Genomic DNA, 19,424 nt, shown 5'->3' with positions numbered 1-19,424 from the left:
TGCATCTCTGATTCAGTTAATCTACAAGGTACAGCTCTACCCTGCCTTCTGCAGGACTTGCTATGTGATTTTTGGCATTGCAGCTCATTCTCGGTGCCTCAGCTTACACCATTCTGACATGGAGATGATACTTGTATGTCTTTCTGCATGGTTGCGGTGCTCAGTTTTCAGATTTTTAACTGGAAGATATGAAATAATATTGAAAGAAAGCAGAGGGGTAGTAACTCTCAGTGCACTTCCACTCTAAAACCTTTTGAGCAGTTGTGGTCAGCAATAAGTGGAGCACACTGATTAAATGGGGTGTTCTGTAAGTGCCCATTGATGTACATATCTCGAGTCTGCTGCGTATGGGATGCAGCCGTGCCTCCTTTTTGTGGGCTTTTGGGCCCTGCAGTGGTTGTAGGGGAAACCAGAGGAGACTATCTGGTTCAGGTTGTCTGGTGAGTTCAGTGTGCTTCAGGCATCAATCGCATCACTGCTACATAATCATCTTCACTGTGCTGCTATCCAGAACCCACTGCCCAAACCATAACCTCTAAGTGTTCTTTTGATTGCCTCTTGGACTGCCCAGTCCATCTAGACCGTTCACAAAGGTGAACAGTTGATGCTTTGTTTTAGTCTCTGCCGAACGTCTGCTTCTTCAGTCGATGCCTTTCTACCCTCTTACTTTTCCTGTTTGCTTACCAGGTATTGTACTCCTCGCCACCAAGATTTTGAAGACCTGGAACGCAAATACTGGAAGAATCTAACGTTTGTCTCACCAATTTATGGGGCAGATATCAGTGGCTCGCTGTATGATGCAGTAAGTAATACATACGCTTTTTGAGCTACTTGTTCAATGGGCCCAAAGGGCCAGATCCTACTCCCAGATCCTGCCCTGGCCACTTTTTTAGGTGTGTGGCGGTTTATAATTTCTGGGAAAAATTCCCGACTGGCAGTCAAGGAAATGAATAATGATCTTTTGCTGAAGTGCCGTGGATATTTAGAAAGGCAAAAGCCTACTCCTTATTCTCACAATCAAAAGCTTATCTTCACTTTGGCCAGTAAATGGGTGCTGTGGTTCATTACGTTTAAGTATAGTGTTGGATTTGGTAGAAAAGACCTTCTATTCCTGTTTCTTGCAGACATTACTGACGTCCCTTTTTAAAAAAAGAAACGACTCATTATGTAATTCATTTGGTCTATTTTTAGATAATTAAGCATGGCTTATTTTTCCTTCTCAAAGAAAGTTAAGTCTGCATTAAAAGTACTAATCTAACCAAAACAGGCGCACTATTTACAGGCTGTGTTCTTTATGAACTATATGATTTTGTTTACTGGAGGTTGGATTTTCAAATGCACTAAATATTGGTGGCCTGAATTGCCACCAGTTTCAAAAAGAAGGAAAAATATGAATCGAGCAGAGATAAGCCACCGTTGAGTGCTTTTGAAAAAGAACCTCTTGGTGTTCTTATGCGTCTCTTCAATAGCACGGGTGTGCAAAGAATGCAAATTGGGTATTTTTGTTCTTGACGTTGAGTAGGTCTGGTTGCTTGCTTGTCTTGGGATGGGTAGAAGAGTGATCCAGTTTTGCAGGCTAGATCCTGTTTATCAGAGTGAAGCCATCTCCAACTGGAACTACAGGGAACTTGAGGGGACTGGAATATATCTTCAGAATGAAGAACGCTCTTTAATAGAGTATACTAAGATCCTGTCTATTGGGGAAAGTGATTAAACACTACATTTTTGTTGAAGGAAGCTTAGAAATCAGCATCAGGCTCTCTGGAGCCCCTCCCCTCCATATTTATTTCCTTTTGAGTAGGAAACTGCATCTCTGGAGTGTTGACTGACTGTTAGCACTATTTAGACAGTTAAAATGAGATGATACTGTCAAATGTTTGTGCTTCTGTATGCACAGTAGAACAAACTCCGAGGGCAAACATTCTGCGCTGCAGCTACTTGACATTGTAAAGGAAAGTAATTGGGTTTTTTTCTTTTTATTCATGCAACTTGGAATAAAGATGCATTTCTGAGGTCTTCACAGCACTGGCTGCCCAACCTCAGTGCATTTAATATCGGTATTACAACATAACCTCATAAATCTGGCATGCTCGGGACTGAGCACCTGCTGGAAATTTGAAAATTCTGGGTTTTTTAAATGGGAGTGGCGGCCAGTGTGCCTCTGCTTCCCAGTTTTCTCCCTCTGGGTCTTTTCCGTGGTATAGTACAGGCTGACACAAAAAGTAGATACCATATTTCTAAGTGTTGCAGGATGCATATGAATTGTTCCCTGGCATAAATGTGGATACTTTAGGGTGGCTGTCAGAAAGCTTAGCCATGCTTCATCTGCCTAATTTAGAAACACAACATTGCATTTTAGTTCAGTAGTGTGCATGAGGCTTGAATCTTGCTGATCCTAGAGTTGATGCAGCAGGCGGGTACAGGTATTTCGATAACTGTTTGGGGTACGTATCAGGTAGGGAGGATATTGCTACCTTCCTTTTTGAAGATTGTACTACCGTTCACCCTCGTTGCTAATAGTCTGTGCACAGCTGTGGTCTTACTTCCCTGATAAGTTTGGGGAAGCCAACCGAAAGAACTGTTGTAACTTTTAACGTTGTAAAGTTTTTTTTTTTCTTCTAATTTTCAAAAACAAAATTGGGGAGGTAAATGTCACCATTTTTTTTTTAACAATTATAAGTCAAAACTATGAGGCACCATGACTTGCTTTAGTTTATTGTTTGAAAGCATGCTGAAAACGGTGCACCTAAGAGCCTGTATACAGCTGCTACTGTGGCTTCAAAGTCCTGGACTAGTTTGGGCACTATATAGTTTATTATAATTGATGGCTTCCTCCTAAATGGATGCTGGAAGTGGATATATTATTTGAATGAAGCATGTTACGAAGAGAGAACTGTTATTTTATTTGCCTCTTTTTTTCTAAGGGCAGGAGACAGTTTCTCACTGGTGTAGCTCCAAAGAGGTGCCTGTTTGGGGAGCAGAGTTTAATTAGAAGCTGCCCAGCAGCAGAAGGTAGCATTATCTGGAAACCTTTCCAAAAAAGAGGGGAAAAAAATCTTTCTTTATAACTGGTGAACTTTGGTTTGAGAAAATGTATTGGAATGGGGAGAAATAAGAGGACTTGGTGAATGCAAACAAAGAAACCAACTTCAGAAAACTCAACTTTGTACATTTATAGCCACTTTTCTGGTGCTGAAGGGAGGCCAGTTTATGAATATGAACACAATTCCTCTTCACCTTCTTGTGAAGCTTAGCTCTTTTTTAAGCAGTTGGGTAGAAGGGTGGGTTGTTATCGCCACAGGCTGAAGCATCTAATTTGAAAAAGAAAATGTGTCTATATGAAATAACCTTTATAGTGCATTTATGAACAATAAAAAAAAAATAAATAAAATCAGAAGAACTACTGCTCTTAAACTGCAGCGCATGTGTTGATGCCTCTCTAGGGTCAGGAGGATAGCCCTGTCTCTCTGGTGATATGTGTAGTATTGCACATTTAGGTACAATGCCAAGTTTTTATTAGGAACTTACTTAGGGCACATTTGGCGTTAGGAAACTTTAGCTGGCTTCCTATCTCCGAGTCACCAGTCTGTTCTGCAATGGCAGCGCCTGATCTGCTTTTACTTTGACTCTGCCGAATGTCTTGTCTTGTAGGATGTGGAAGAGTGGAACATCGGTAACCTGAACACCCTGTTGGACATGGTGGAGCATGAGTGTGGGATTATCATTGAAGGCGTAAATACCCCCTACCTCTATTTTGGAATGTGGAAGACAACCTTTGCATGGCACACTGAGGACATGGATCTCTATAGCATCAACTACCTGCATTTTGGGGAGCCCAAATCCTGGTAAGTGATGTTCACGAGGAGAGTTGCCGTGAGTTCTTACCTCTGTTCAGAAGCTGCCCTCGTATCCTTCTCTTTCCTGTCCATGCTGGGAGCCCCTGGACTTCCCCAGCACAGTCTTGATACAAAATCAGTTGCTCGTAATTTAGCAATGCGTGTTCACGTTCAATCCAAGGCCAGTTAAAAATGTGCAGCGCGCTCCTTAGATTTCCAGTAATTTTTTTTTATATTATCACAGAAGGGTTGCTTCTTTCAATTAAATAAAATCCTACTCTGAAAATCCAGTCAATACAAGCATTTCTTTTGCTTGCTGTCCAGAAGTCACATGCCCTCTTTTTTTTTTTTTTATCCATCCTCCTTTTCTCTCACTAGCCATTTGAATGCTTTTTTTCTCCCTTTCCGTTTTCTTTCTCGCATTGAAGAAATACCCTTGCCCCTCAAAGAGAGGATTTGGAGGAAAGGGCTCTTGGTGGGAGGAAAGAGGTTAAAATCTGTCACCTACATTTCAGCAACCGCGGCTTCCTGGAAACTGGTGCAGAGGATTAAAGCTTGGAGACCCAAGTGGAAAAAAAATACTGAAACATTGCTATTCCTGCTCTGTGCCATAGGGCAGGAGGCATCTGTTATTTTGACTCAACAGTTAAATATGTTAAGATGTTCCCAACCCCAGTGTCTTCTGGGGGAGGCTGGTGAGGGAGTAATTTCTTAGCTTGTTCTTGAAGCTGCATATTAAGTATTTTGTTTTTGGATGTGGTTGCACATCTTCTGGTTAGAGAGAGCATCCCATGAAAATGATCAATAAATAGGGGTGAAATTGCTAAGCTCGAGTATACGGAACAAACAGGTTACCAGGAGTCGGTGTTCATTTTCCTGAGGTCTCCTGCTATTTAAAAGTATAACCAGTGAGACTTGGAGACCCGAAAGAGTGCTTTGCTGAAGATCTTGATGTGTCTAATAAATATTGACATTTGCATGCAAATTAAAGTTTAAATGTCACCATGAAGCTGTTTTCTGCTAGTGCCAGGGCACAGTGACAAGATCTTCCCATCTCTCCACAATACGAGTCCCCAGTGACGCCACTTATCTCCGGGCTGATGGAGCCTGCGGGTGTATGAGAACTACAGCAGCAGGGAGGCTGCAATAAATAAATATGGTGCTCCTTTATACCCGATAGGTGGGAGAGGGGCTGGGGCTGTTGCACGTTCACCTGGAGTTTTGGTGCAAACGTTCAGGCTCCTCTGATGGGTCACAAAATGTTTTTTTTTTTCTGGTTCACCTGCTTCATAGTTGCTCTCTTTCAGGAAGATGTGAAGGGAGCATTTCTGCTTTCTCTGATAAGCTGGTTTGACCTGGGGAAGCAGATCACCTGAGGTCTGAATAAAAAGTGCCAAACTTTAATTTTAGATCCCATCACATTGTCTTTCTTGAAAAGGCGCTCACCTAAAACAGGAGCAGGCAGTTGTTTGGGCTGGAGGGCCACTTGGTGAGTTTTGGTGGGCTGCTGAGGGTTGCACGCACACAATGGTGTTTAAGAACAGCTATCCTTAAAATTTTTTGATAGCATTTATAGTATAAACTTTATACTATAAATGCCATAACCAGGTTTCTACACATCACCAGATTTCCAGGCACAATTCTAGAAAAAGGTCCCAAATTACTACGCAATTTCCCAAATAGCATATTTTCATAAACAGTTCCACAAAACAATTCCCAAATCACTGCAGACAATCATGTTGCCAGAGTTACCTTTCACCTTTTTCCACTGGCACTCCACCCCTGTGCGGTGACCCATCCATGGCTGCACCGCTGCTGGGGAGGGCTGCACCGCGCTGCCCGCTGCAGAGTGAGGCCGGGTGCTGCTGTGCCGTGCCAGGCATGCCATATCTGCTGCCGCCTGGAGCGCAGCATGGCCACTGTGGACATCTTGAGAGCAGCAAATCTGTGCGGGTTTGGGGCGAACAGTGGGGCCAGGGATAGGTGGTGCCGGGCAGCATCCCATCGGTACCAGTTCCACGGAGAAGCAGCCCATGTCTGCCTGTGGCTCAGCCGTGATCCCCAGCGCTCAGGGTTGCTCGTGGAGGGGAGCAGACAAGTGCTGCATGCGGTGGTGTTGCTGCTTTTCTCCCTGCGGGACATTTCCAGGCTCCTTTACCAGCAGTATCCATCTACAAAAGGCCCCTGGGTGCATGCTGCTGCTCTCCGTGCCACGGCAGGTGGCTGCTGCAGACCCTGCCCGTGGGCAAGGGCGAAGCCCTGGGCCCCGCTGCCCTCTGGTGGACATGTGCGGCGTAGCCGCCAGAAGGGCCACATGCAGCCGGCATCCTCCATCCTTCACGTCATTTCCACAACAACGCTTATTAACATGCTAACGAATGCGATACCGATCTACTAAAAAACTACTATGCATGGGCCGGATGCAGGCCATATTTTGCCTATGCCTAACCTAAAACTGTGGCTTTGATCCTTTATGTCCGCCAGGTGGCACCAGTGCCCCACCACAAAACTTCCTTCTGTCCTTTGAATACACAGAAACAAACCCAAACGGAGCTGAAGCATAAGAGCTTGGTCATGGCAATCTAAAGCCCCGCTTCATCCTGCAGATGTTAGCTGCTCTAAAATGTTGCATGCACAGCATGTCTCTGATCAAGATTAACATTGAGGACATATTGTCTTAAGAATACTTAGTCGCTGTCTTCATACTTTGGAAATGTCAGCTCTTTTCCTTCACTGGCGAAGGTCTGTGTTTATTCTGCATCCAGAAATCTGAAAGAAATGACCAGTTTCTCTTGGAAGAAAACTAGGTACTGGGCAAGAAGATGATAGCTGTTGTTTGGTCTACAAAGACCCATAGTGCTTGGACAAGGGTGTAATAGGTGCTAAAGAAAAGAAGCTGTTTTAATTGGCACAGTAGACATAAGGCCTACCTGAAATTGTTGGCTGCCTTCCCAGCATTTTTCCAGCTCCACAAGTACCTCAAAGGACTACAAGTAAGAAGCAGTGATGCTGGGCCAAACGACAGCCAGTTGCTCTTGTGAAGTCATTGTTGCTCCCGTCAGGACCTGCTTGTCGTTGAACAGTGGCATTCCCAAAGCTGGCTGCTTGTTGCAAGAGGTGGCCCTTGTGCCTAATGGCAACTCATGTAAGCCCAGTCACCTGGAGAGTCAAAACTGGGTAGAACTGAAAACTCAGCTTGTGCAGTAGAGATAAAAACTAATTGCAGCAGTTGAAAACTCTCAGTTGTAAATCCCCCCCCCCCCCCCCCCCCCCCCCCTCTTTGTAAATGTAGGTGGATCTGTGAGGTGGCGAACCCCAAGCAGCCTGGCCCGCCCCCTATTGAAAACCCCCCTGTTTTAAACCCCCCCCCCCCCCCCTGGTCTTGCCTTGATTAGGAAATTGTGCATCAGAGGAAGCACAGGGGACATCTGGGCAGGCTAAATTATTGTGTTTACTAGAGAAGTAAAAAGGGAATTTGAAGTTATTGGCCGGATCAGCCACCCGTGAAACACTTGTGTGGAATGGGGAGAAGAACTGGTGATCGGACCCGCTTCCCCAAGAATTGCACATCTCCCCTTATGGTGGTAGAGCAGCTAGCACTTGGCGAGGAGGTATCTTTGCCACGTTTGAGGGGCGATCAGATTTTAGAGTAACCCAGCTCTTCAGTGGTTGGGATACGTTTAACCAGTTACATAAAGCAAATATTACGGAAAAGGACGATGATGAAGTTAGGCCGTGGTTTGGGCAAAGTATTTTCCTGTTGGGCTGAGCTTGTTATATAGATGACAGTCTCTCTCACAGCAGTGGATGCGTTGTGACAAGATGCCATGGCTGGTTTGGCAGGAGACTCTGCTGTTCCCTTAAGCACAAGGCTAGAGGATGCCACTTGCCCAAGTCTTTCCCTCCTTATTCTTCACTCTGACAGCTTCTATTGAGGACTCCTGAAGCAGTCCTGGAAAGGACTATGGGCTTCCGAGGACTAGAAGGGAAGTGGACATCTCCAAGCAGCCAGGGTTACTTTCAGGCAAACTAGCCAGTGCCCATTTCCCAGCTACGACTGCAGTGCTCCCAGAGATCAGGTGGAGGAGCTCTTGGACTTCGGAGAAGAGAAGTATAGCTGTCTGCACGGAAGATGGCTGGAGTGATGGTGCTGTTTTTTCGTGGCCCCACCTCCGTGGAAATTTCCCAGGTCTGTTTCTCCTTCTTATAGACTCTTCGACCCTGACGGTGATCATCTTAGAGGCACCTTGGGGAATAGCAGGAGCACGGAGAGTTACCAACTCAACCAGTTTGGGGCTGTGCTCTGAAATAAGGCAGGGCGCTACGATTAGGCTGTCAGCTAGAGGTTTTTATACACCAACATGGAGTGCTCCTCTGTTTATTGGTGGTCTCCTGCAGGCTCAAAGTAGCCGATCAAAGATGTACATGCATTTTTCTTACCCGCGTACGTTATTTTAGGTGACCTGAATTTAGAATGAGGCTGTCGGACCTCTTGCGAAGAGTTCAGCTCTGCCGTGGAGAGAGAGCCCAACCGAAGAAGCCCGCTTGGTTGCCTCTCATGGGAAGGAAAGAGTTGAGGAGTCAGGCTGTATCCGTGGTGGGTTCTGCTGGAAACGCCCCCTTCCAACATTCGCCTTTTGGTGGAAGAGGTGAAGGGATAAAGCCCTTGGCTTCTCCTGAAGGAGGATTAGATAAGTGGATTGTGGGAGGCTGCTTCTGAAGGTAGACAAAAGGGCAGCCCTCACTGGAGTGGGAAGATCACCGCGAGGCACATTTTTCACATCTGGTTGGGAGGTACGCAAGGAAACCTCAGTGGAACAGCCTTTCCACTCTGCAGTGCTGGGGGGATACCAGGCCTTCACAAAGTGTCTCAGTAGATGAAGATGGCTTCTTGGCTGGCACCTTAATTATGAGCCGCTTGGCTGGTTGTGCAGCCTCTTGATTAATGTGAGTGTGCCCGCCTTACTTTCAACACCAAAAGAAAAAAACTGCTGTGCCGACAGTTCCTTGCATCGCTTCCCTTTCACAGATGGAGAAAAACAGTAGGCGAATGAGTGCCTCCTCCAGCCTTGCTTCGCAGGATAAGAAACGTTCGGAGAATAGTGAAGTGCTCAGGCGGCGGAGGGTCATCCAGCGATGGATGAAATGGAAGGGGGCAAGAAGGGGCAGCTCTCACCAAACAATCACGGCGGTTTCTTTTGGCGCTTTGCGTTAATGCACTTGTGCGTTTTCGAGCTCTCAAACTCCATCTCATTGCACGACTTGGGGGAAGAAGTAAACCGTGCCCGTCCTCAGCGGGTACTGCTGCCACTACAGAGACCAACCCAAGTAGAGCAGTCTGGATTCTGCGCGCCACGGGCTGGGGAAGCTGATCCTGTCTCTCCTGATGTCCCAGTGTCCCCGTGCGTGCATCTGGCCTGGCACACTGTGGACAACATCTGGTTTTGTCAAGCCCAGGAGAGGCCGTTCTCCGAGGGGCGAGGTGGCAAGTGGGCACACAGCTTCAAACACGCATTGCATGGGATTTTGAGCTGTTGAGTAATTTCATTTTGAGCTTCATAGGCAGGGAGCTGCCAGCTTGAGCTGAGTCTCTTGCTTGCATGTCTTTCTCTAATTATAATATACTGTTCCTCTTACATTAGAAGCTTAATTACAACCTTTTCTTAGTCTGTCTTCAGTTTTTCTGAAGTTTGAATTTATTCCAGTTTGCAGCCTGTATAAAAACCTCTTGTGGTAGGAGTTTTTACTGTATCAATTATACATATTATGTATAATTACCTTATATGCTCATATATAGAGATTTAAAATGCAGCAAATTGTCAAATGATGTTAACAGGAGACTGATTTTTATAAGAACAACAGCTACAAAATTGAGTGTCAAGCCTAACGCTGCGCTCATCAGTGCCATGCTGACGGATGTCTGCCTTGGCCTTGATGAATTCAAGAGTTTGGGGAGGGAAGCAGGTGAAGCTTTTGACCATAGCAATGCCACAAGGGGCCACTGTGCTTTGGTTACACCAGCTCTTCTGTATCCTGTATTGGAGCTTGGTTGCTGCTTTCCCTTCGAAGCTGCAGTAGCAATCCAGCAGGCTTGAGGTACCCAAACTGCCCCGCCATTGATTAATATTATTCCCCACTTTTTGCTATCTGTCCGAGGATTTCCAGGCATCTCCCAAGCATTGCCTCCGAACAGCCAGGTGGAGTAGGTGAACATTAAACCTCTCTTTTAACACCTAGGTATTGTGACCTGCTCAGGGCTGCAGAGCTGTGGGAACTACTGTCATGGGATCCCTTTATGTAGCTTATTTAGCCAGCGGAGAATTAATGCTTCATTTGTAGGGTATAGTTTAGTACAATTGAACTGTTTTGAATTGTGTTCAGAGCACGGACAAAAGCTGGCCATTCATAGCTAAGGCTGATATGGTCCTTAATCCTTCCTTGCTTCAGAGGTACGCACATAACGAAGCAGATGGGGAGTATGTCCCTGCATTAATATGAAGAGCCCTCCACACCTAAGGAAGCCCTTGAATTGTGGATCATTTTGATGTTGTAGATTTAATTGGGTGCATCTCTGAGAGTATAACATCCTCAGGCCAACTGGCAACATCACAGCTATGGTATAGCCCCTTACGGCTTGGCAACACAGATGTAACAGAGGTTTTGCAAATACCCCAGCTGATGGATGCTAACAGTTATGTCATTTCTCTCTCTCATAAGTGCCAGTGGAACAACATTTTGCAGTGTTGTTTTACTCCCCAAAAGCCACAGAAGTTAAATAAAATGATATTGAGGAAGGGGACTCGCAGAGGAGGCCATTAGTCTCTCCATAGTTATGATAGCTTCAACTCTGAGCTTGGCTTTTTGGCAAGCCCTGGCCAGGCATTCCTTTTCTGAAGATGGGTCAAACCTACTCTACTTGACCCATGATTTCCTATGCCACCTCTCGCATTAGGGTAGCACATGCCTGTAAAGTGCTATTGCAGATCAAGGAAGGAGTTTGGCGGTATGAGCTGTAAAAGACCCTGCTCACGCTAGGGTAGCATGTAAAATGTAATTGTTGCTAGCAACAATGATTAGTATTGTTTCCTTGATGGAACTAGATTCCCCTGACAGCCCTGCTGGCAAAACCAGTCTGGATTTTCCTTCCTTCCTCCTCCCACCCCCGCTCCCGTCTCTGCCGTAGTCCCCTGCGTACAGTGAATCTCTGTCCATGGAGTCAAGGAAGCCATCTAAGGACGTTGGTTGGAAGAGCCATGTTTAAGCAAGCCTGGGTCTAACTAGCACCTTCCTGATCCCACCATCAGGAGGGTGTAAAGCTGTTTGATGGGGGGAGATGAAATGGGAAAATGCTCAAAGCAAGAAACATTTGTTCCTCTGGTTTTGGAGTATATTTAGGAGCCCTGCCCCTTTCTTATCTGACCAATGGCAGATCCTAAAGCAGCTGCAAGTGTCAGAAAGCTGTAGGTTTTACCGCAGATTTGGTTTTTCATTATTGTCTCAGGCTGCGTTGCAGCTGTCTTGGCCTGAACCCTTGCCCTCTCCTACCTCCAGGATAGAAAATGTTAATCCCTAGGGAATGATTTTAGCTAAAGAAAATGACCTACCTAATGCAACCATGGAGCTTAGCTGCGCCGGCCCCTTCTTTCTCCGTTCCAGCTGTGGATACAGGACCCTTGGTTTGTTATACCCACTACCCCTGTTTCCCCTCCGTGGTGCCCTGCACCCCCTGCCCAACCACTTCAGTGCACCCTCACTTACGCTGCAGTTTGCTGCAAGTTTGGTATAATCCCATTTGAGGCTGCTGGGTTTAATGTTTGCTACTGAATTGTACAGCAGCAGCGGGGGGGAGATGAGGGGTGCAGAATACCCATCCCTGTCTTAAGGGCAGCATGTTGCACAAGCAGGTTCAAACACTAACTCAATCCGTTGTGATAATCACACCTGATTACTGGGATCCTTTTAACCACTTACAACTTGGAGAGCATGCACGCTTTTTAATGCAGTGTGTCAGGAAGCTTTAGGTGTGCCTCGTGACCTTTAGGAAGCCGGAAACATTACATGTGTTGCAGCATGAATATTTTTTCTCTGATTCAGCTCCATCCAGAAGTTTGTTGCTGAGTTTTTGCTTTCCTCGTTCTCCGCTTTGGGACTTTTCATTAATGAACAGGATTCTGCCGGATTTTTTGCCTCTGACATCTGCACCAGACTTATACAGGGCCAGCTTGTTTTTGAACGTGGGCACACGTCCACTGTTTGCAGGTTCCTCCATGGCGGGAGAGATTTACAGGCAAGGGGAGGAGGGAGAGAGGCAGGGAGAGCCGAAGGAAGGCCATTCCTGCAACGACGGGAAATTTGTGAGCTGCAGGGAGCCCTCCAGCCTCTGCTCCCCCATGTAATCTGTTTTATGGCTCTGCAGTTTTGGATGGAGGGAGAGCAGAATTTATGGTGATGTTTGATTTATGGATCAGCCGCAGCACCATTTGCTCTCAGGCTGATTTGGCGAAGCAAGGCTCTTTGCTGTTGATGGGAGGGGGTGGAGGAAGGATTGGGCGATGCTTATTAAAAGAAATAAAGGGAATGGGGTATAGTGTGTATTAATAGGCAGAACAGCTTTTCCCTCCCCTGTCTGACCTGGCACGCAACTCGTAGGTCAGAGCTGCTCTGGAATGGGGCTTCTGCATTAAGAATGCCTCTGCATGTTGATTGCTCCGGGTGTCAAGAAAGGAATGATATATTGAGATGCAGCGTTGCATCCCCCTGTAACTTGCTGATAAATGGGAGGAGTGCAGCAGTGAGTTATTAATACAGGCTTTCGGGCTTTGTATACCGCAGTCATTAGTTAATCAATACCAACCACGCCATCCTGCTAATATTCAAACAAGCCCTCCTGCAGGCTCCCACACGCCGGAGCGGCTGGCTTGGTCTGCAGGTGGTGCTGTGGTGAAGGATGAAGCCCTTTTCCGAGCAGGCGGCAGCACTGCTACTTTGGTGTTTTTTCTGAAATCCCGGGAATTGATGAATTGCAGGGAGGTTGAAGCTTGGGTCAACTGAATGATTTCAGTGCTGTTAAGGAACCCGACTGATGCTTTTGAGGACTCCTGAACCCTGCCCCTGGTTTGAGTTCTTCCCCCATTCAAGTACCAACAGCTTAAACAATGGAAATTCATCCTCAGTCTGCTTAAAGCTTTTCAGTGTTACATGGACTTGACCAAACACTTACTGGTTTTCACGTGCGGGGAAGATGCCGTCGTCTGGGGGAGGAAGACCCAGGTGGTGCCACCTTTCCTCCTCTTCCCATTTCTCTGCCACGAATTTAGAGAGGAACCCACCAGACTCTTTCCAGACGGCGGGCGCGGCTGTAGAAGCAGCCAAGGAAGAGCTTGCTGCACGAAGGGAAGGGGAGCGAGCGCAACCCAGCCAGCCACTCGGCTGCTTGCTCCAACCCACTTTACTCCAGCCTCACTACTCACTTACCCCCCAGCCTTGTCTCTATTCCCTTCTCTTTTCCTTTTCCTCCTTAAATAAACTCCTCCACCCCCTCTCCAAAATGCACGGACTTAACCATGGTGTTTTCTGCCATCCAGTTATTTGCCGGTTGTGTGGTGCATGCCTTTCCCACAGCCTGCGCGCCTCTACGCCATTTAGATTGCAACTTCTTTGGGGCAGAGACTGTTTTGTGCCATGCCACACTCGGTGGGGTCTCCCATTCTTGGGTATTTCTGGTACAGCCCCATAAACCTGAATGAGAAAACTGATCTGTGCTCCTCTGCTCGTATCTAACGCGGCATCTCCAAATGGGTCCCTTTTCCACTGGCGTAGTGTATAATGCATGAACTGCCTTCCCTACTAGCACTAATAATTCATCACAGCTCTGCAGTCCCAGTCTGGGTTGAGAGAGGCCCTTCTTTGATGAGAGAAGGCTCTTGCTGAAACTCGCTCTTCTGTTTTGAAAGTGTCTGCTCAAAGCTCAGACCTGATTTGAGATGAAGATCTATGGAAGTCTGACAGGATCACAGATTGGTTTTAATAACTTAGGCTTTTGAGCAGTGCACTCTGTCATTGATACAAGATGTGAGGCAGATAGATGCGCTTTCCCTCTCCATATAACTCTCGCAGCCTGCTCTGACTTAGACCCTCCCGGAGACTGGCGCTCAGATTCTGGCTTCATGGCACTAGCAACTGGGTAGGTGAAGATGGAAAGGCACCCCTAATGACACTGGAAGGCTTTTCATTCACATCTTGTTAGCATGTTGGCAAAAGTCAGTTTTTCTTTTTCCTCTGAAGAGGAAATTCGTCTCGAATGATGCCAGCGCAGCACAAGGGTAGTTTAAAATAGCAGAATTTCTGCAGTAATGGTGAAACATAGCACACAGTAGTGCTGCGATGCACATGCTAGCTAGTTAATCACCCCCCTCTTTCTTTTCCCCAAGAAAATACATATATATTTAACCCTAATCACTGAACTGAAAGGTGTGGTTGGGAATTATTCAAGTCTACAGTACCACCTCTACCAAGACTTAGCTGTAGTACCCTTCCCTTTTAATAGAAGGGGCGCCTGAAGCAGGACTAGGAGCTTCAGACTACATGCTACATCCTTTCACAGGGTCTTGTCACAGCAGAAATCTTCCGTATAATGTTTCTGTTGGGGTGGGCTTTACCTCCTGTTGAGATCATGGAAGATGAACCGGACTAGAGAAGTGGAGAGGGAAGTCTCTTTAGCAGAAAGGGCTTCCAGATTAGGTGATGGCCACCATCGCTAATGAACAGACACTGGCATTCGCTTGCCTTCCTTTCCAAGAGTGCTGAACAGGAACGTGCACATCTCCGTGCCCAGTGGAGAGGGCGGCTCTCACGGTGCAGACTAAGAATACCTGTTAACATACTGCTGTGCACATCGTGGTCTCCCCCCGCAGTGCTTGGGCACAATTTTTGTGAACATTAAGAGGAGTTAGCTGTGTCCATTAAAGGGAGAGTAGATATCTAGAAAAGTGAAGACTTCCTGCTTGCAAACGTTGCTGTTTTTTCCCTCCCCACCCTATGCTGTGCTTCTGTTTATTCCTACCCTTTCCAACTGCTGTTGGACAGGCAGGGGGTAATATTATGGAGGTTTGTTTGAGATTTTGTAGGCATTGTATAATACTTTACCGGAAGGGAGAAAGCCAGAGTTAGTGTTGGCAAATTGCAAGGGTGAATCTGACCTCCGTAGTCCTAAAACTGGGCCCTAGTCCAGCAGATAGGAGAATTGGAAATTTGTGAAGTGTGATTGTGCTGTTATCTAACACGTTGAACTGATAATGCAGGCTGAGGTTTTTCATGTCCGCCTGTAAGAATTTAATAAATTTTCTGTTCAGGGACAATGGATGGAGGTTTCTGTGCTAACTCACTCAGATTAGTGGCTTGATGCTGATGCTGTGGCTAAGGGGGCCCGTGCGGAGAATACTGTGCAGCAGGGGCAGCTCTCTGCCTTGTCCCTCTTAGATTGCAGCCTCCAGTCGTACTTCCTGCCCCAAACACCCCATCGTCTTGGATGCCACAGGCCTGCAGGGTAAGATCTTGCTGCGCCTGTACGATGGACAGGATTGCATAGCCAGTTGGACAGCAAAAGAAGAGTTACTCTGGCATTTTCTACCCCTGTGTGAACTTATTCTGATAAGCCTCAAGAAACTGCCACCATGTTCATGTATGAAATAGCCTTTGCGTTGCTCAGATCGAGGAGAAACCCAGGGTTGTCAATATGGAAGGACCCGAGTCTCCCTGAGCTTCTGGGGTCTCTTCATCTGGAGCAGAGTCCTCCCACAGATCTCATGGGGGCTTACCTCTACCTTGATGCCTACCAGGAACAGGTTGGCTGATTTAATGGCTTGGCTGTATTTGTCTTCCTGATGTCAAGGTTGTGGTGATAAAACCACGATTTTAAATTAACAGGGTGTCACCAATAGCTACATGGTTATGCCTTACCCTGTTCCCACCTCTCTCTCTCTCTCTGCATGGTATAAGCTCTCTGTAGTATGGCCTGTGCCTTCCTTTACTTTTGGACAGTGTCTCCTACTGCAAGCAACCAATAACTAATAATCTGATAATCAGTTTATGGAAATACATGTTTCATAAGTGGTGCCTGTAAGCTGAGATAATGGAGAATGGCAAGGAGACGAATACTGTTGCTGTTAATTTCTGTTGAAGTGTGTAGTAATTTTCCTCTTGGCCAAACTAGACGAATAAGCCATTTCAGAATATTTTCCCCAAAACATCTTTCCTTACTAAAACACCCCTCTGCGTGCAAAAGCAGACTACAGCATTTCTTTCTCTTCCAGTTCTTCTGTGGTTTATAGTCTGCATTTGTTGTGATGTAGATTAGTCAACTGTTACATAGCTTGTCCTTCAAACAGCAGATGGTCATTCATTTCCAGCCCCTTGTTTAAAGCAGTATTTAAAAATTACATTGGGCTTCTGTTACAGGCTTTTGAAAGAGCAAGTGAAGCAGCATCCAGGAGTCCCAACCCTGTCCCTATCCCTTTTTTTTGCCTAGTCGTGTTTCTGGGCAAGTTCTGGGCTTCGCTAGCTCAGGGGACCCACTAGAAACCTCTGCATGCCACCCTTTCCACGAAGAAAAAGGAAAAAGCTGCTATTTGCAGTGCCTTTCCTTGGAATTAATACCTTCTTTAGATAATACTTCTTGCTTGGGCAGCTTTAGGATTAAGAGTTTAACAGCAGCATGTATTGTGCACAGGTTGTGCTGGGACGCTTACAGATCCACTGATTTAGATTTAGAAGCAAGCCCAAAGTAATTTTAATAATTCAGCCTTGCTGGACAACGGATGAAGAGTATTTGTCCTCCCTCTCTTCCTTGCCCCCCCCCCTTCCCCCGATATGCTGGCATTTCTGGAAAAACAGAAATACCAGCATATTGCACTATTTCCAGTTTCTTGGGGGAGGCATTTCTTGCATTGTTTTCTCTTCTCTGGAGACAAGAATTGCTCTTGGTTCAAGGCCTACCTGGGCACTTCTGTGCTGGGTGGTGGCAGCACACGGGAGCAGTGTAACTGGTGGCAGCAGTGGCCTGACTGGTAATGCAGTGAATTGCTGTTCTTGTGTGCAGCTGCCCGCCTGTGCTTTCCCCTAACTTGGCACTCAAGGCGAGTAGTGCTCATTCCCCTTCTCCCCGCACCCCTTCTGCTAGCTATGCTAGTGCTCCCAGCTACTTGGTATGAAAGCTGTTGCAGTATATGACTCTGCAAACAGCGCTGGTGACAGCGGTTTAGCTCCCCTATATGTTTCTGATAATTCCCAATGGCTGCTGTAGCACCTAATCAGGCTCCAGCCATGCTATCTATAATGAGTGCTCTTCTAGCCTGAGTACTGCATTTTATGTTGTCTACATAAGTGATCCTCACTCTTTATAGATTCAGGGCACCCTTGGAAAATGCCAGTTCCTAGTTTTCATTGACTTTTTGACTGCTGAAAAATAATAGCACAATTGTACTATAGCAAAGAACTCAAAAAGACCTCAACAGGTCAGAATGATTTTACCATTATGGATCCCTATTTGAAATTTCTGGGTTTATCTTGTGAATAATGTTTGCGCACTTAACAGTGCTAACCTTATGTGGTGCTCCACGGCACCCTTGAAAGGATCTCAAAGCAGCCCAGGGTGCTGCAGTATCCTGGTTGAGAATCGCTGGTCTAGAGCCACTACTAGGCAGTGTTGAACAGTGGTAGAAAGTATTTAGGAAAACTTCATTGCAAGCACAGCAAGGTAGGACCAGCAGTACGACGAAATAATGTTGCAGCGTAGGGTATTCTGTCTGCTCCTTTTGGCTGTTCAGTCCTGAATGGGCAAAACTTCCCTCTGAATGAGATGCAAGCCAGGAAAGCCTAGGAGGACCTTGCTTATCTTGTGCTGGGATTTTGTGGCACTGTCTCCTAGCAAAGTGTTCACTCAAGGGGAGTTGGCAGCAGGGATCACGTTCCACTGGTTGGAGGGTTGATTTGCCAGTGTCTTGTATGCTGGAGCAAAAGGCAGCGACGAACTCAGAAAATCCTTCTCCTGCTACTATCGTAGAGCAGTTATCCAAGAGCAGCTTGAATCTTGCATCAGAAGAACTGCTGATTGGCACCCCTTGTTGGCACGAGATCCCTGAAGTGGCTGATTTTGGACAGTTGGATGTTGTGGGCACTGGATTTATGACCTGGATACCTTGTTCCGGGTAGACCCAAGCCCTCAGACCGACCACGACTTCTTCCATTGGCAAATTTTATTGATACGCAGTAATAGCAGATAAGAATAATGCAGGCAAGGCAAGTAAAATAACCCCCCTGGTTCTGTACCAGCCCTAAAGCTGTCACAGAGGGAAGGTACGTCTGGCCAGTACACGAGCTTCACCACTTGTTCTTTCTTGAAAGATGTCAGCAGCCTGGAGGTCAAAGGGCCGAACCCCACCTTACCCCTGTGGGGTGGGTGAGACGGGCTGGTGGTGTGCCGGGGTGGTGTGCTGGTGGTGTCACTTACTGGTGGCTTAATTTGGGCATGCCCTGGCCTCCTGATTTGGTCCATCCACCAAAATCGGAAATCCCAGGGTCTCTGCAGCTGGTCACTGTGACTTCGCCAGCACTGCAGAGTGCCTTATCTCGTGTGATGGGTTATCAGGGAACAGCGTGGTCCGTATCTGCAGTATCCCAGCCAGTGTCTGCTGGCTTCAGACACGGTGGGCCTTGAAGGAAACTTCGTCGCAAACAGGCTTTTAGAATCATAAAATCATAGAAAACGAGGGTGGGAAGGGACCTCAGGAGGTCGCATCTAGTCCAACCCCCTGCTCCGAGCAGGACCATTTTAGAAACCAGTTAACCCCTGCCTTTCCCCTGGTCCATTGTTCTAATATAAATCTACAAGCCAGTTCCTAAAAGCAGATCTCTAAATATCATTTTCTTGCCATCGGATGTAGTTGAGTGGTTTGCTGCCCAGTGTTATATCTCCATTTGTGGAGTGCCGCGCAGGGCGGCAGCATGGCCAAGGTGCTATTGAAGCAAATATGAAAGCTCTGGTTTAGAGGGCCAGGTTTTGGCAGCTTTGCTGTCTCTCCTAATAAGGGGGGGGTGTTGTATTTGTTAAAATAGTAAAATATGACAAAGGAGGACTTCATCCTGTCACGGCCCCCCAAAAATCGGATACAGCCTTGCAAATGCTATCTTTAAATTCTCATTGGCTGTGTCACATTTCCACCCTTCTCCCATCTTGAGCTGCCTCTCTCACTTAGTCTCCAGTCTTTGTCACAATTTGCTTTTGACTAAGAGAAAAATTGCATAGCAATCTGCAGTGCGTTCAGTTGATCCCACTCTTCCAGCCGAGCCTTCCCTGTTCCCATGCCAGGCTCCCACTCCGGTTGGACCTTCACCGAGGATATACAAGAACAAGCACCACGTTGGAGAGGAAGAGGCATGTCTTTTTGCTCATCTTTCATTGCGAATCATCAGGGACTGTCCGATTTCTGTTCTTAGGCGCATGTTGCTTAATTTAATTGAGGTCTCTGTGCAGCCTGCGGAGCACTCCGCCGAGAACATCAGTGACTGCAGAAGTCGCTGTCCTGATTTCCC

At 46.6% G+C, this 19,424-nt stretch overlaps 1 protein-coding gene across 6 annotated transcripts in view; it reads left to right on the top strand.

Annotated features, from left to right (window-relative positions):
• KDM4B (lysine demethylase 4B) overlaps window positions 1-19,424 on the top strand; it is a 131,663-nt gene that overhangs the window by 12,569 nt on the left and 99,670 nt on the right. For all 6 annotated transcript variants that reach the window (XM_025196495.1, XM_025196491.1, XM_025196490.1 and 3 more), the window contains 2 exons: window positions 688-802; window positions 3,652-3,845. In XM_025196495.1, the coding sequence (XP_025052280.1) occupies window positions 688-802; window positions 3,652-3,845 (309 nt within the window). The remainder of the gene's footprint in view (window positions 1-687; window positions 803-3,651; window positions 3,846-19,424) is intronic.

The sequence above is a fragment of the Alligator sinensis genome, unplaced genomic scaffold, assembly GCF_000455745.1.
Source record: "Alligator sinensis unplaced genomic scaffold, ASM45574v1 scaffold1295_1, whole genome shotgun sequence".
NCBI classification, from domain to species: Eukaryota; Metazoa; Chordata; order Crocodylia; family Alligatoridae; genus Alligator; species Alligator sinensis.
This window is presented reverse-complemented; position numbering and strand designations above follow the sequence as displayed.